At 43.1% G+C, this 17,487-nt stretch overlaps 1 protein-coding gene across 1 annotated transcript in view; it reads right to left on the bottom strand.

The window, feature by feature from the left end:
* Positions 1-1,050: 1,050 nt before the first annotated feature.
* Positions 1,051-17,487, bottom strand: part of Stmnd1 (stathmin domain containing 1) — a 28,958-nt gene continuing 12,521 nt past the window's right edge. The window contains exons 3-5 of the mRNA XM_021642818.2: positions 14,464-14,615; positions 2,415-2,546; positions 1,051-1,761 (exon numbers count right to left, since the gene is read on the bottom strand). Of these exons, the coding sequence (XP_021498493.1) occupies positions 1,474-1,761; positions 2,415-2,546; positions 14,464-14,615 (572 nt within the window). The 3' untranslated portion in view covers positions 1,051-1,473. The remainder of the gene's footprint in view (positions 1,762-2,414; positions 2,547-14,463; positions 14,616-17,487) is intronic.

The raw sequence follows: 17,487 nt of genomic DNA, 5'->3' as shown, positions 1-17,487 counted from the left end.
TCTGAGCTGACACGAGAGAAACTGGAAGGCACTCACCAATAGGAGCACAGGGCATGACATATGCAAATATCAACGAGCTACTGTGTGTGTGTGTGTGTGTGTGTGTGTGTGTGTACATGTGCACATAGGTATGTGCTCATGCACACACATTCTCTGATTCTAAGAAACTATTAGAAGTACAGTTTGGGTGAACTGTAAAATCTAAGTTCCTTACCAGCCATTCAGAGTCTGTTTGTCTGACAGACTCTCATGTAGTCAGAGTTGGCCTTGAGTTTATTATGTAGCCGAAGTTGACCACAAACTTCTGATCCCCCTTTTTCCTTCCACTGCCCAGGTGCTCAGACTATGGCATGTGTTACCATGCTCAGTTTATGTAGTGCTGGGGACACGGCCCTGGGTCTGTGCACACAGGAGAGGCAGTCTCCAGACTGAGTTACAATCCCAGCCCAAGAGTTGAAGCCAGCCATTGATCTTCCACTTAGCCATGGGCCTCAGTAGCCAACTGACTCACAGACAGCAGTATGTGTTTTTATTGTGACGGTTAAGGTGTAGGAGCCAGACGTGGTGGAGTGAAAGTCTTAAACAGTGTAGAGGTTGAGAAAACTGTTGAATGGTGATGGATAAGGGAGGAACAGGAGCAAAGTGTGAAAACAAATGCATGAGAACTTCAGAATGTAAATTTGGAGGACCCGTTTCTCCACTAGGTGGTTAGGGGAGGGGACTACCGAGAAAAAATTTAAGCAGGATGAGTGTAGCAAGCTCTGAGCTCAGAGAGCCTGTGGGGAAGAGTGGAACCACAGGGTCATCCCTGTTCCCCTGGCTCCTCCTTCTTTCCCCCTTATTCTTCAACAGAAAGAACACACAGCACTTGACACAATTCTGTTGTTTTGTTTTTGCTTGTTTTCTGTGGTCAGGGTGACCCAGGGCAGCTCACACGATGGATGAGCACTCCTCTGCAGAGCATTGTCTCCACACCTCATCCTTGACATGACCTTTCCCACTAGATACAGATCGCATAAATTATATAGACAAAACTATAATTAAACCAGCTTCGAGATACTGCTTTATTCTTTAACAGCAGAGAATTGAAACACAAGAAACACACAGAACATTAAAATACATAATGTACATCTACGCAACTTGTAGTGAGGGACAGACTCATCAGCGGGCTCGACCAAGGTAAGAGACGAACATGGAGAATTTCTTTTGGCACAGACATATTCACGTGAGCTGGCAAGGACTTCCTGTCTCAGACCTAGTGCTGCAGCCATTCTGAAGGGGAACACCAGCCTTGCTACGCCACCCCCTCCTTGGTAAATCCATCCTCTAATTCACTCAACTACAATTAATTCCCTGCGGCTCACACAACCATTCCGAAACCCAGGGCAGAAGCCTCTACAGGTAGAGACACAGTCATACGTTGCTACAGGAGATCATGGACCATTTTGTGAAATCTATTTTTAAAATGTCGTGTTAGAATATGTTGTCCTCTTGGTTGTAATACACGTCTGACTCCACAAGCCCCAAACCTGCACAGGTGTAGCTCTGGCTCATCTGGGCCATGTGGCTTTCGCTCTTCTTCCTCTTGAGTGGCTCTCCTTCCGGGGCCAGGTAAGACTTCTCCAGAGCAGGGCTGCTCACAGCTGGAAGGCCTTTTGCAAATGGAAGCTCCACCCCGCCCAGCTCAGCATCATCTGAGGGATTGGCAGCAGGTAGAGGTCGGTCACTCCGCTGCCTTTTTCTTATTTCTTCTTTTTTCATCTGAAAAGCGACATTAGAGGAAGAAAAAAAGAACCCCCGGTGACTTTATTTTGTGCTAGTTCTCATCCATATTGCTTGTCGTGATCCCTTTCTCGTTCCCTATTTGACTTCTCAGTCCTGAGACAGACGTTTGTTGGGGGAATCCATGTTGAAAGACAAACATAGGGCTTACCCTCTCAGACCTTATAGTCTCGTCCTTGCTCGCCAAGTGGGGAGGACGTTGGACTAAAGATGCATCCCTGAAGAATGGTGTGCTTCGTGTTGTGAGCTCAGGTGCTTAAAGGTGCAGGAGCTGATCTGATGGCCTTAAGAATCTGCTCTTCTCTCAATGCCCACCCCTGCCCTGGTTGTCCTCCTCCCTCTAACCCCAATGGGAAATTACTTCAAAATACTGAATAGTATTTATTTAGGCCATCTAGATGAAACAACCAATCTCTAACCTAGTTCATGGTGCTGCTTCATTCCTGTACAACACAAAAAGTAATTTCTGAGAGATTGAAAAATGCAAAGTGTACAGCGCAAGAGCATTCAGGTCATTGAGATGCAGCGGGGTCGGTGAATGCATTTTGTCTTAGGCCGCTGATAGCAAAGTCTGCCAAATGCTCCTTTGAGCAGGCAGTCGGCTCTCCAGAACCAGCAGGCACAGCTCATACCTTTCTGCGCTCCTCTGCCGCCTGCATCTTCTCTTCTAGGTCTTGGATTGTAAAATCCTTTACCTCCCTTTTCACCTTAAGTTTTTTCAGTCTGGCTGGTGGCTTTCTCAGTGGCTTTTCAGTAGTGTCCACCTGGAGGAAGATAATTTTGTTTTTTTAATGGAGAAGTGATTATTACCACAGCCTGGGAGATGAACAGGAGCGAGAAACAGTCTGAAATGCAAATTTCAAAATCTAAACTTTCCACTGGAAGATGAATGCAACAAAAACCTGAAATCTGTTTAGAGCAGAATTATGTTATTATTATTTCCATTGTTGTTGTTGGTGGTGGTGGTGGTGCTGGTGTGTGTGTGTTTGTGTGTGTGTGTGTGTGTGTGTGTATGTGTATACAAGGGCATGAATGTGTCACCGCATGTGGCTGGAGGTCAGAGGATAATGGTGTAAAGTTGCTTTTCTCCTTCCACCTGCCGAGACACCTTGGTGGCTCAAGCACAGACATGTCAGTGGTAAAATGCATTTGCTGCCTTAAAAGCGCCAGGCTAGTAACACAAAGGCTGAGAACATGTTCCCTGAAGCCAGATAGAGGAGGACTCATGAGAAAGATCCTAAGGTTAAAAGTGAACAAAAATATGGAGGGGTGTGTGTGTGTGTGTGTGTGTGTGTGTGTGAAAGTCTACCTGAATGTAAGAAATTCGGATTTTTACATTGGTTGGTTGATCTATAACCATCAGTGACAGCAACTGAGTTCATAACGTCCTCTGTTACCAAGGACTTTCATGTAGCTGGAGATCAACTTTTATCACTTTTTGATCTTATGATGAAGAGAGATCATTTGTTGTTATTGAGCAACAGCTCTGTGCTGGGCTTTGCTATTGATATTTGACAAATATTTCCATGACAACAGTAAAATTTTCCATTTTCCACGAGCAACTACCCTTTCAGGAGTTCAAGGAAGTGATAAGGACTTTCTAGTTACAAAAATTAAGATTATGGTAAAGGGCTGCAGAGTTTTTAACATGCATTTGTTTCCAAAGCACCACAGTTCAATTGCAGGCATTTGCAGTGGGAAATTAAAACAATATCACTCCAGCCCTATTCTTCCATAGAAACCTAGTTTTCAACTGCTCTATCTCCCTCTCACCCTTTCTCCACCCCGCTCTTGTGTGTGTGTTCATGTATGTGAGTGCAGACATGCACATACTATGGTATAGGTATAGATGAAGGTCTGAGGATGACCTCAGGTGGCTAGCCTTGCCTTTCACCTTGCTTGAGACAGGGTTCCTTGTTGACTACTGCATTTGCATGGTAGATGGCCCAAGAGATTGAGGGCATTGCTTGTCTCCACCTTCTGTTTAACTGGACAAGAGCTGGGATGTTATATAGACATGGATGGCCACATCTGGCTTTTATGTGGGCTACGGAGCCAAACACAGGTCCCCAGGGATTGCTTTTCTGGTAAGCTATCTCTCTAGCGCCTCAGCATGAACCTTATAAAGAGTTTATTGTGTCTTTCTGGATATTCTGTCATGCCTGTCCATATGCATTACAGATCTATGGATGCCATCTGTCATACTAAGTAAAATCTAAATACGATTGTGCCATGCACACTGCCCATCTTTGCTTCCTTCATTTAACATGGCCATCTTTCTAGGTGAGTGCATGTTGATGTATTATGACCAGGGATGCTTTTAGTGAACTCCAAGTCTTCACTATAAAATGAACCAATATTTCGTTCTGGGTAATCTCTATGGAGATTTCTCCTTAAAGACAACAGAACTATTAATATTAGTATAATTCCTAAAGACTGACTCTTCAGAATAAGGAAAATAAATCAGGCAAACAAAGACAGGACACCTAACACACTGGAGGAAGTCCAAGGATGGGGCTCAGACCTGCCTTTGGAGCCCAGAAGTGACTTTTCCTGAGTGGTTAGTACATTCTGTCAGCTTGATGTCCTCATCAGCAACACGGACTGAACAATCCTGCTGCACGGGATCTGGTTTTGTTCTTGTTTGTTGCCAAGGGAGGAGAAAGCCTGCAATGTCCGCTCAGTAGAGGCCACTACTTTTAGGTCAGACCGGTGCCTGCTTTCCAGGGGCAACACGGAACACCACAATCACCAGCAGATGATCGCGACGACGTGTGCAGACAAGGAGGATGCCCAACCGGAACAGGAAGTGCTGGAGCAGTAGGGTGTATTACTGGAACAGGAAGTGCTGGAGCAGTAGGGTGTATTACTAATAGCCTCTGTGTGTCTGAGGAGAGCTCGTCTTCTTTTGGGAGACAGTTCTCTTAAAGACGCAGCCACAGCGGGACAGAGGATGACTACATTCCTATCTTTACGATCTAGGATCCTCAGAAAGTCTTTACAGCCTTTTTTGTTTTATAATGGGTGTTCTGTCTTCGTGTACGTCTGTGTACCAGGTGCACGTAGCACCCAAAGAGACTAGAAGAGGGCGGCGGGTGTCCTGGAATTAGCGTCACAAGTGTCTTAACCACTGGTGCTGAGAATTGAACCCAGGACTTCTGGAAGACCAGCCAGTGCTCTCGGCCATCCTTCTGGCCTCAGAGAGCTCCTGAAAAGGAGAACCCTCACTGAACTTGTGCCTCTTTATGACCGTTGGATGATTTTATGTGGTATGAAGTTTTTCACTAGATGGGAACTGAGATATTTGTTAAAGCAAGTTGTCTCAGCCCGCATTTTGTATTATGCTTATGACATCTGATTCTTAAGCTTCCTGCTGGCAAAAACCACTTGCTGGAGAGAGAGACATACTTGCTATGAAGGCTCGACTAAAAATATTTTTATGTTAACAAAAAAAAAAAAAAACTTTGTAGGGATATTGACTCACAGAAAGAAAAAAATAAATAAGTAAATAAATAAAAGGCAACCCAAGAGCCAATGAGGGACAGACATCTCAACGCAGTCCGAATCTTGACAGAAAATGTGAGCCAATTAGGAGCTCTGAGAGCAGTTTGGATTTTCTGATTGGAGAAGACGATGAATATCCCCAAATAATGCCTGTGATTCACCTTCTGCCTCCCTTTAAGATGTGAACTCTTTGTCTCCGAGGCCCCTGTTCTCTCTTGAGTTTGGTATTTTCTGCTAAAACCACCACTGTAACGATTTGGCTTTGGGTGTAGCTCACGTTGTAGAGCGCTTGCCTAGACTGAAGGAAGAACTCACTTTAATCTCCAGTTCTTCATAAAGCTGGCCTGGTGGTGCCTGGATGTGATCCCAGAAGGTGGAAACATTGAAATCATCCTTGGCTACATAGTGAGTTCAGGGCCAGCCTGGGTGACATGAAACCTTGCTTCAGAACAGACAAAGAAGGCCAAATAAAAAGACCCCTACAAACAGATCTGTATTCTTTAGAAATGGAGTTCAAGTAGGCAGAACTATGAAACAGTGGTGCTTACAGGTGATAACGAGGCTCTGATGATGCACAAACATGTCCAGATTCCGAGCCTCAAATTCCTTGAAGTCTAGAAAAGCTGTCAGTTAAATTGTTTTCTTCGGGAATAGTATCTGAAGAGTGAGAACCCTGAGCACAACCTTTAGGCACTAAGATCCGAACTGCAGTTTTGGCCAAGCTAATGTGTACAGGCCTACCTTACATCCGTGAATGTTCCTTAAAGCTTTCCTAATGAGCTCGTGGCCTACAAATGAACCCTCCTTCATTATGCTTTCTAAAGGAGCCTTATGCACAGAAGAGGCCAAGGCTTCCTGCAGCAGGTATGGTCATTCCTGTTGTTTGGCCTCCAGACCTCAGTGAGGGAGGTCATTCTGTCCACTGACGCATACTGATTCCTAACTCAGTCAGCCTCCTCTTTACCTCTCCATGAGGCTCAGCAAATGCTATTAGAGATTCTGCTGCAGTGTGAATTTCTCAACTACAACAAAGGTGACCCAGTCAGAAACAGAGATGACAATAAACTTTGACCAGACAGAAGGAATTAGTAAATAATTCACCGAGTTTGTATAAAGAAGCTAGGGTATGCCAAGCGATGCAGTAAGTGAGTTTGGGATCAAAGCCACCTGAAGGCAATAACACCTGTGTGAAAGCATGAAAGCCAGACACAAAGGTTGATCTCTACCACACATACATTAGCACAGTCACATAAAACCTATGCACACTTACAGTGTGATCACTTCAAGTTTCATTATGATGCTTTAAAATACTTGTGAGACTCCTTTTCTGAGCTGATATTCAGCTTCTTCATGGTTCTCTCTCCATGTCTATATGGATGTGTGTGTGCAGGAATGCACGTATGTATGTATGTATGTATATGTACATGTGCACATGTGGAGGCCCGAGGTTGATGTTGAGTATCTTCCTCCATTGCTCTCAGTCTTTATTGAAAGAGGGTGTGTTTGTTAGGGCTGTTAGTGCTGTGAGGAAAGGTTACAACCAGAGACTACTTGGGGAGGAAAGGGTTCATTTTGATTACACTCCACAGCATTGTTCGTCCTGAAGGAAGTCAGGAGAGGAACTCAGGCAGGGCAGGAACCTCAAAGTTCTCGATGCAGAGGCCAAGCCAAAGGGCTATTTTTTGGCTTGCTCCTCTTGTTGTTCAGCTTGCTTTCTTTTAGAACCCAGGACCACCATTACGGGGTGTCCCCAGGCACAATGAGCTGGGCTCATCTCCATCAGTCACTAGTTGAGAAAATGCACTACAGGATTGCCTACAGCCTGATTTTACAGAAGCATTCTCTTTATTGAAGTTTCCTCCCCTCAGATGACATTAGCTTGTGTCAAGTTGACATGGAACTAGCTGGCACACAGGCCCTCTCCCTGAAGCTGGAGCTTACCAGGTCTGCTTGTTTCTGTCTCCTAAGGACTGGATCGCAGCCGTAAGCCTCCATAACTTTTGACTTGAGTGTTAGGGATCTGACCTCAGCTCTTCATGCTCTCACAGCAAGCACTTTCCCTGCGGAGGCATCTCCCCAGCTCCTTCTTAATATTTATTTCATACAACTTTAATTCTTCAGCACAGAACCTAGTATTGCTGTCATCAGGAAACACAGCTTTTTTTCTGATGGGAATGAGGGCTCATTTATTCTGAGCAAAATATGAATGACCATGGCCTGGGTACATGGATTCAGGGTTCTCTGGACGATGCATTCTCTCATGGAAATGCTTACACCAACTCTTATGGCAGCAGAAGAAAGTTAGGTATGAATCAATGCATTTACCAAGCACATTGCTCAGGAAAGCAGGGAAATCTGTACTGTCAGTTTAGATGCTATCTGCTATCACTCTGAACTTCTGGGCTGGTGGAGGCTAGGTATGTGAAGCTTAGTGATGCATTCCAAGGGTTTTACCTAAAAGTGAAGGGGTGTCAGGTCAGAGGCAGAGGAGCAGCGGCCAGTGGTTATGAAGAGCTCTAGAGACAGGCTTTCCATTGCAGCGCTCCAACTCTCTGCAATGACCATGGTCAGTCAAAATGCAGAATCTTCAACCTAAATAGGTGTGGCCTTCTCAAAGGACTTCAGTTAAAAGTACATACATGCTTGCAAACTCTTTATCCAGTGAGAACTACATAAGTGATAAAAGAGGAGGGGGAGAGATGGAAGAGAGTGCTGTGAAGGGCACAGTATTCCATGGACAAATGTGAAGAGACTGGTTTCTTAAGATGCTCCCTAATTAGATGTTTGAAGGCGCCTCATGTTCAGCATCCTTATTCAATTATACTTGAAAAGAAACTATGGTGAAGGGTGAGAAGATGGCCGGGGAGAGGACAGAGTTCCCCTATGTTTGTGAATGCCAGTGCCCCATACCATAAGTCTTATATTTAAAGTATTCTCACACTTATTCTAGCTGCCCATAACATTTATTCATTTTTTCCCTATCTAGGCATGGTGGCACACACCTGTAATCCTAGCACTTGGTCAGCTGACCCAGAAAGATTATGTGCTTGAAAGCAGTTAGGCTGTACAGCAAGATCCTGCCTCAGAAAATGAAAACAAACTAAGCTGAAACTTCTGAGAGCAGGGAGGAAACACTACTTGAACGTTTGACTGGATTCATCCATCGCATCGTGATAGCTGCTGGCATTTGTATCCATGTTAAAATAATTTTCTCTGTATTTCCCTTGGCTCCTTGGTTCAATTTTTAGTCAATTTTGACACTTTCTAAAAATACTAACTGCTTCAAAGTATGAACAGTGTAACTTCTCAGACTTTATATGACCCCCATCCAGCCTTCAATTTTAACCATGATTTTTTTTTAAATATCAGTCCTTAACTTTCCCCAAATATCTAAGGCATGTGATGTGTTACACACTCACACTCATGTGAGCTGGACAAGGCTTCATCTTTGACTCCAGTACCCACATTTCGTCCTCACTCCCAAGGCTTTTAGAAGATTTTGAAAGCATAAAATCCAAGCCCTATGCTCAGACACTAGTCCAAGGTGGGATCTGGGTCTAGGGAGTTTGAAAATCTTCCTAAGTGACCTACTCTGATTGGGTTATAAAGCAACTAGGCCTGTGCGTTGCCTCTCTGGCCTGTCACATGTAGGTCTAATACCATTGGGAGAAAATGAAAATTGTGGTATATTTGTGGCCTGTGCCATTAAATCCTTTTGAGGCTGTCCTACTCATGTTCTCTATTCTAATTTTATCATATACTATATTATAACGGAATTTAACTTTAGTTCACTTAATGATATAAAAAGTCAAGCCCATCAATTTCATGAATAGATAGATTTCTTCCACAATATCTTATGCTAATCATCCTGCACTCCCTTGTTAGATACAAGTCAGAACTCATTCACCTCTGCTAACTGGCTCACTAAGGTAAGCTGTAATTTTATTCCCACTGGTGTTAGCATCAAGGAGTTACAGCATTTCCCTTAAGGAAGCATCACTTAGCAACAGACTGTTTCCATATGTCCTCCTCCACTTGAATTGCTCTCCCATCTTTTGACATCTTTTTTTTTTTCTGTTCCCCAGAGACTCACTTATAGCTGGAAAAATAGCCTTTCCTCTTCTTTATGAGAGCTGTTTTTCTAGTATTTTCAAATACAATCAGACATTTATCATCATTCAAACCGTAGTGAATTGTGGCAATATTGTGGAAATATCAAATGACATTTTGCTTTTCCATTGCTGTCATAAAGATACCCTGATGGAAGCAACTTCAGGAAGGAAGTTTGTTTTATATCACAATTCCACATACAGACCACCAAGCCAGAAAGTCTCTGAAGGGACTCTGGCCTGCTTGAGTGTGATAAACACGGCTCTGGCGGGCCTTGCTCTCCTCTCCAATTCCCTCTACCTTGCTAAAAACCATTAGATTACATTCCTAAAGCTGGCCACTGAGGTCTATTCCCTTATTGGCCACTTCCTCCTCCTGAGGCTGACTACCAAGGTCCAGCTATCAAAGCATTCAAGTCCAGCAATCAGAAGTCTTTTTTGGCTCATCTAAACAACTAGAACATAGCACCAAATCTTAGCTCATTCTAATAAAATCTCTTTTTTTCCACTCTTCTTAAGAATTACACCTGTAAAGGTCATTGGATGCTGTTTTTCTGCCCAAAGTCAGAAAGCAGTCACTTTAACTTTTCTTCCCCGATTCATAAAGGATCTCTCTGTGGAAACAGGTATTTGGGTGTGGGATGGAGTCACCTTTAGTCCCAGCTGCAGGGATGGGAGGCAGTTGGTCACATCCCACCCATAGCCAAAAAGCAAAGAGTGCTCACTTCCTCTTTTTCTTATAGTTTAGGATCCCAACCCAGGGAATGGTGCCACCCACAGTTCTTCCCACCTCTAACAACCTCATTAAGATGCTCTTTCCCAGACATCCTCAAAGCTTAGCTTCTCAGGGGATTCTAGATCTCATCATGTTGACAATGAAGACTAACCATCAGTGGTTTTACAGGATTCCTTTTATCACCCTCTCCTTTTCCTACTTCTTATTGTTGGCTGTCTTAATGTTGGTGGTCTCTTTTCCCTTCTACACCTACATTCTACAGGCCCTACTTTGTTTTCTAATAAAGAGACTGTCACCTGGGATTTAGTCCTTGAGTTTTCCCTACACAGAGTAGGGCATTAGCTTAAGCAGTTAGTGACCTGACCTACAGATGATTTATGTAATTCCTGCCACTGTTTTCTGTACAATTTTGGGTTGAGCTTCTGGTCTCTATCTAATTCCACCTTTCTGTTTCTTTTCCTTTTCATTTATTTTTCCTCAGGCTTCTTTCCATCTTTTCTTCTAGCCCAGCAATTCTCAACCTGTGGGTTACAACCCTTTTAGGGGACAAATATCAGATATGTGAACAATCAAACAAAACATTTACTTCTCTTCAAAGTTTTATATAGAACTTTCTAAAAATCTTAGGGCTGTGTGGAGACCTAAGAATTTTTTTTTTTTGATCCTCCAAATCCCTATAAAAAGCTGGGCACAGTGGGACATACCTGTAATACCAGTGATGGAATGGGTGTAGCAAACAGGTGGATCCTTGAAAACTAGTGGGTCTGCCTAGGTGGCAAAGTTCCAGGCTACTGTGGGACCCTAGCTCAAATAAAAGGTGGAAAGTATCCAAGGACAGGCATCTGAGGTTCTTCTCTGATCTCTACATGTATGTCACGTGCATGTGCACACACGTGCACACACACACATACACACACTCTGCATCCCCTACATGAATTTATACACACACACATTCACTTAAATAAGAATTTAGAGCTTGAGACTTTCATCAAATCAGTTAAAATCAAAGGAAAATATTTTTCACATTAATGTCAAACAATGACAAAGAAAACAAGATGAATCCAAGATGGAGGATCCAAGATGGCTGCACTGAGTGCGCACAGTTTCTGAGTGGCAGGACCATGGTGATTACAAATTGAGCGAGCAATTGTTCTGTGAAACCCAAAATGCTATTTGCAGATGATATGATAGTATACTTAACTGACCCCAAAAATTCTACTGGAGAATTCCTACAGCTGATAAACGCCTTCAGCAAAGTGGCTGGATACAAAGTTAGCTCAAAAAACTCAGTAGCCCTCCTGTATACAAACAAAAAAATGGGCTGAGAAAGAAATTAGGGAAATAACACCCTTCACAAGAGCCACAAATAATGTAAAGTATCTTGGTGTAACTCTAACCAAGCAAGTGAAAGACCTGTATGACAAGGATTTCAAGTCTCTGAAGAAAAAAAACTGAAGATATCAGAAGATGGAAAGATCTTCCATCCTCATGGATCTGTAGGATTAGCATAGTAAAAATTGTTGTCTTACCAAAAGTAATCCACAGATTCAGTGCAATTCTCATCAAAATACCAACAAAATTCTTCACAGACATTGAAAGAACAATTCTTAACTTCCTATGGAAAAGCAAGCAAGCAAACAAACAAACAAAAACAGAATAGCTAAAACAACCCTATACAATAAAAGAACTTCTGGAGGTTATCTCCATCCCTGACTTCAAGCTGTACTATTGAGTAATAGTAATGAAAACACCATGGTATTGGTATGGAAATAGAATGATTGACCAATGGAATCAAATTGAAGATCCAGAAATAAACCCATACACCTATGGACACTTGATTTTTGACAAAGAAGCCAAAACCATACAATGGAAGAAAGAAAACATCTTCAACAAATGGTCCAACTGGATGTCTACATGTAGAAAATGCAAATAAGTCCATATTTATGACCCTTTACAAAACTCAAATCCAAGTGGATCAAAGAGCTCAACATAAAACCAGAGACACTAAATCTATTAGAAGGTAAAGTGGGAGCCACCCTTGAAATCATTGGCATAGGAGACAACTTCCTGAAGAGAACACCACCAGCACAGGTTCTAAGATCAACAATCAATAAATGGGACATCATGAAACTGAAAATCTTCTGTAAGGCAAAGAACACTGTCAATAGAACAAAATGACAGCCTACATACTGGGAAAAGATCTTCACCAACCCTACATTGACAACGGTCTAATATCCAAAATTTATAAAGAACTCAAGAAGTTAAAAAGCAACAAATCAAGTAACCCAACTAAAAATGGGGTACAGAACTAAACAGAGAATTCTCAACAGAGGAATATCGAATGGCAGAGAAACACTTAAAGAAATGCTAAATGTCATTAGTCATCAGGGAAGTGCAAATCACAACTCTGAGATTCCATCTTACACCTGTCAGAATGGCTAAGATCAAAAACTCAAAAGTGACAACACATGCTGATGAGGATGTGGAGAAAAGGGAACCCTCTATTGCTGGAGAGAGTGCAAACTTGCACAACCACTTTGGAATTCATTCTAGTGTCTCTCAGAAAGTTGGGAATAGTGCTACCTTAAGGCCCAGCTACACCACTTCTGGGCATATATCCAAAAGATGCTCCATCATACAACAAGGACATTTGTTCAACCATGTTCATAGCAGCTTTATTCATCATAGCCAGAAACTGTAGGAAACAACCTACATGTCCCTCAAAACTGAAGAATGGATAAAGAAAATATGGTGCATTTACACAATGGAATACTGCAGCTATTAAAAACAGAGAAATCATGAAATCTGCAGGCAACTGGATGGAATTAGAAAGGATCATCCTGAGTGAGGTAACCCAGACCTAGAAAGACACACATGGTATGTACTCACTTAGAAGTGGATATTAGCCACGTATTACAGGATAACCATACTACTAATCCCAGACCCAAAGACAAGAAGGGCCCAAGGGAGACCCTCCTTGAGTCTCACTCAGATAGGGAAATAGAATGGAAGTGAAAGAGGAAGCAGAGAGGGTGCGGGTGCGGGGAGGGAAACAAGTGAGGGATCAGATCTGGGAAGGGGAGAGGTGAGGAGGGGAAGGGAGGGGAGGGGAGGCCTGGTTCTAGAGAGAAAACTGAAACCAGAGACAGAGCATCACTGAGACAAGCTGGAGAGCTAAGACAGGGAAGACCAACCAATATCTGGCCCAACCTGACACCCACCCCATGGGAGAGAGCCAATCCCTGCCCGCTATTAACAATCCTCTGCTATGTCTACAGGCAGGAGCCTAACTTAACCATTCTCTGAGAGCCCCACCCCCACCCCGTTCCCAGCAGCTGATCAGATCAGTTGCTGAGACCCACAGCCAAGCATCGGGAGCATGGGGAGTCCTGTGGAACAGTGGGAGGGAAGGTTAGAAGGACCTGGAGGGGACAAGAGCACTGCAAGACCAACAGAGTCAACTAAACTAGACCAATGGCAGCTTACAGATACGTAAGCACCAACCAAAGAGCATGCACTGACTTGACCTGGACCCCCTACCATACGTAACCAACAAGCATTTTGATCTTCATGTGGGTCCTCTAGTAAGCTGAGTAGGTGCTGTCTATGACATGGACTCCTTTGCCTGCCCTAGTCAGGCGGCTTTGCCTGGCCTTAGTGGACAAAGGGGTGCTCAGGCCTGATGCAACTTGATGTGCTGAGGTGGGTTGGGGGATGGGCTTCTTTTTTCTGAAGACGAGGGGAGGGCAGATAGGGTGAAGAGTGTGGGAGGGAGGGACCGGGAGGAGAGGAGAGAGGGGACTATGATCAGGATATGAATATATAAATAAAAATAAATTTTAAAAAACCATCACCCACCCCTTGAATCGAGATGAACCAACAAAGAAGTAACAGCACAGCAATTTCCAGAACCTTCTTGTTCCCTTAGGGTTCCACCTGTGCCCATGCAGGCATGTCTGCTGGAGTTTGAGCATTTTTTTTTTTTTTTGGATAAACTGCAGTTAAGTTTCATATGCTAAAAGGCAATGGGTAATAAAACTGCTGATAGCATGAAAGCTTGTTATTTGCTAGGACTTATTATGTCCAAATTTAGTAAAGCCTTAAGAATGTTTTATTGGCTTCATTAATCATTAATGATCAGGGTGACTCTGAATCCACTGAGAATCACAGCTTGCAGAGAAATAAGGAAATTTATGGAGGAAAAAAATCTGGCTTAAATAAATGCTATCATTCATACTGTAGGTCCTATATACTGGAAATAATGAGTTGTGCTCCATCATATTTTATTGCTAAATTTAAGTATAAGCAAATGTTAATCACAAGATCACTTGCCGTGACGTCATACGATTCTCCATTTCTAAACACTTTGCTTCGGCTCTGTATGATTCCTTGGACAATTAGCTCTTCCAGGATGTCTGATGACTTTGGTCGCTCCTGACTCTCCAGGAGTTGGGGTTTATTGATTAGTTCATTGGCCACTGGGTCTTCCAAAAGGAAAAGCATAAAGAGAGAGAAATTTAAGGATAAAGAGCTTATCACTCAAATGCTCAATGGGGTCTGGGGAGAGCTCTGTGAGTAAGAGAACTTGTTGTGAAGATGTCAGGACCCAAGTTCTAGCCCTTAGCACCCATGTAAAATGTTCAGCATAGTCATTTGCCTATTTGTAGGGGAGGAGGGATAGAGACAAAAGGATCACTGGGACTTACTTGTCATCAGTCTAGTTCCAGTCCAGCAAGAAACCCTGTCTCCAGGGAACAAGATGGCAAGCAAGAGCTCAGGACACTGGAACCTTCCTTTCTAGCCTCTGTGCTCTCAGGCATGGGCACCCACACACTCTTTACCATACACAGCACATACGTGCACACACATGCAAAGTAAATAATTTTAAAATGTCAAATGGATGCCTTACACAAGTCACTGAACCAAATCTTGTATCAACACTTTTCCCTAGGTATCTGCCTTCTTTTAAAATGGTTTTACCACTTTTTATTAGTTGTGTGTGTGTGTGTGTGTGTGTGTGTGTGTGTGTGTAAGTGTGTTTGAGGGAGTTGGTCTCCTTCCACCATGGGTGTTCCAAGGATTGAACTCAGGTTGGCAGTGCCCATCTCTGACTCCAGTATCTGGTTTCCATTATAAAGCTCTGTAATTCTTTGAAGTTCAAGTTTTTGCTATCTTTACAGAGGAAACGCACCAGCAACATCTATTCTTTATGTAGGGTGTCTTATGTGAAGAGAAACACGTCTTGTCCCTATGCTGCTACGTTCGGCCTTTTTGTTGTAACAACCTTCCCACACTCAGGCCAGATGTCACTGATTTGCTCCACTAATTACAAAGCTCAACAACAGCTAAGACTGAGACATTCTTCTGGGGACTCTTGTGAGCAGAAGTTTGGTTTCTATGCTTTGTATACAAAAGGTAAACAGCATGAAGTTGCCAAGGGCTGTCAGTGTCTGCAACCCTGGTGTACGGTTTCACCATCTGCTAAGTCCACAGAGAGAGAGCACGCCTTTTTGGAAAGAACCAGAACTGGAGCTAGGGTACTATCAGCTAAGATCTTATTAATGATTTTAAAGATGAGCCCTGGAGCCAGTCACAGAGAGGATTTATGAACTGCACTCTTGAGAGAGGCCTCCTCATTATAAATCATCCATGCAAAGAAACGGCCACCTCTGCACCATCAGATCATAAAACAAAGGGTGAAGGCTTGTTGTCCCAAAGATGGTTCTGCAATTCAAGTCAGAAATGACACTGTGCAGGGCCAGCTGAAGGGAGCACTCTTCAAAATTCCACTGTGTTCAGTGGATGGAGGCCTCCGCAGATGTTCCGAACCTTTGTGGTTGCCAAAACAACTTTCATGAGTTTTTGTGGTTTGAAAACATAGGCAGAGATGGATGCAAACGCTGGCCAGCTGTTTTTCACTTCAGAGCATTAATCTGCCTGTCATGAGAGAGTGCTCTGACTGACCATCACATGGTCTCAGTAAAGGGCCAGCCAGCTCAGAACTTTCTGGTGCTTGCTCTTCAGCCTCATAGGGTGTGAAATAGAGACCATTCTCACTGCAAAGCATTCTGCACTGAGTCTTATAGGAAGTGCTCAAACATGTAAGCAGACTGAGAATGTGGTAACACAGAGGACAATTCACCGTAAAGGTTAGAGGTAAATGCTTCCATGGAATCAGAGTGATTTTATTGTTGTCATAATTGTTGAAAGGTTGACTTGCCTAGAGTGGGGAACATGCCTATAATCCTAGAACTTGTGAGGTGAAGGCAGGACAATCAGGAGGTTCATGTTACTTCTGGATATTTGAGACCCCACATCAAAACCAAAACAAATGAAAAAAAAAAAGTGGAACTACCAGGAAGGGTTAACAAAGTAACAACTGCTATTTATTGTTTATTCACCTGCACTGTGCTAAGTGCTTTATAATCTGTATAGCACCCACTTCAAGTACCAATCTGTGAGAGAGGCGTTATTATCCACACTTTACCCATAAGTGCTTTGATATGATAGAGGTTAATTGCCCAAGAGGATGAGACTAGTTATAGTGGTTACTAGGACTGAATCCAATTTCAACACCAAGTTATCAAGCTCACTATTTTTTTTTTAACCTAAATTTGATATATGAGTAGTTGAACCATCTCTCTCCCAGGTGTTTCCAAAAGGATTTCATAACATAAAGAAATGAAGGTAACCATCCTAACCCAATGTCTGTGAGTCTACTAAAGTATTTGTCTTAACAAGCACAGTAACTAACCTAGACGGAGATTCTTAAGAAATGCCAATCACTTCAACTCGTTTTTCTGTTTTCTTGAAATGCTGGAGCATATTGGAGGTAGGGGTTAAAAATAAGCTTGTGTCTCTGTTTTATCATGACTTCTCTCGTTGCTGTGACCAACTAGCTGACAAAAAGCAACTTAAGTGAGGAAGGAAGGTCTTGTTTTGGCTCGCAGTTGGGAGAAGTACAGTCTTAGTGGAGATGCAGGCATGACACTGGGAGCAGCTTGCTCTGTGGCACTGAACAAGAAGCTTGGCCTGTGCTTGGGTGGCTTCCTCCCCTTTCTCTCTTTTGCTCAGTCTAGGGCCCCAGCTCACGGGACGGTGCCACCCACATCCATTGTGGGCCTTCTTTCCTCAGTTTACCCACTCTGAAGTCATCTTCATAGACACAGCTGAGATGTGTCTGTCTCAGGCTTGTTTTAGGTTTTCCTTAATCCAATCAACCTGACAGTTGAGATTAACCATCATATAAAGCGGGTGCTCAGTTACAACTGTAAATTCAGGGAGTGTAAAAACAGCCAAAATGGAGGAAATTATTGGCCTGACTATATCAGGGTCTTAAAAGAGAAAATGGGCTGG

The sequence above is a fragment of the Meriones unguiculatus genome, chromosome 19 (genome assembly GCF_030254825.1).
Source record: "Meriones unguiculatus strain TT.TT164.6M chromosome 19, Bangor_MerUng_6.1, whole genome shotgun sequence".
In the NCBI taxonomy this organism is placed as follows: Eukaryota; Metazoa; Chordata; class Mammalia; order Rodentia; family Muridae; genus Meriones; species Meriones unguiculatus.
The sequence above is the reverse complement of the archived record's forward strand: the minus strand, read 5'-3'. Positions and strand labels throughout refer to the sequence as shown.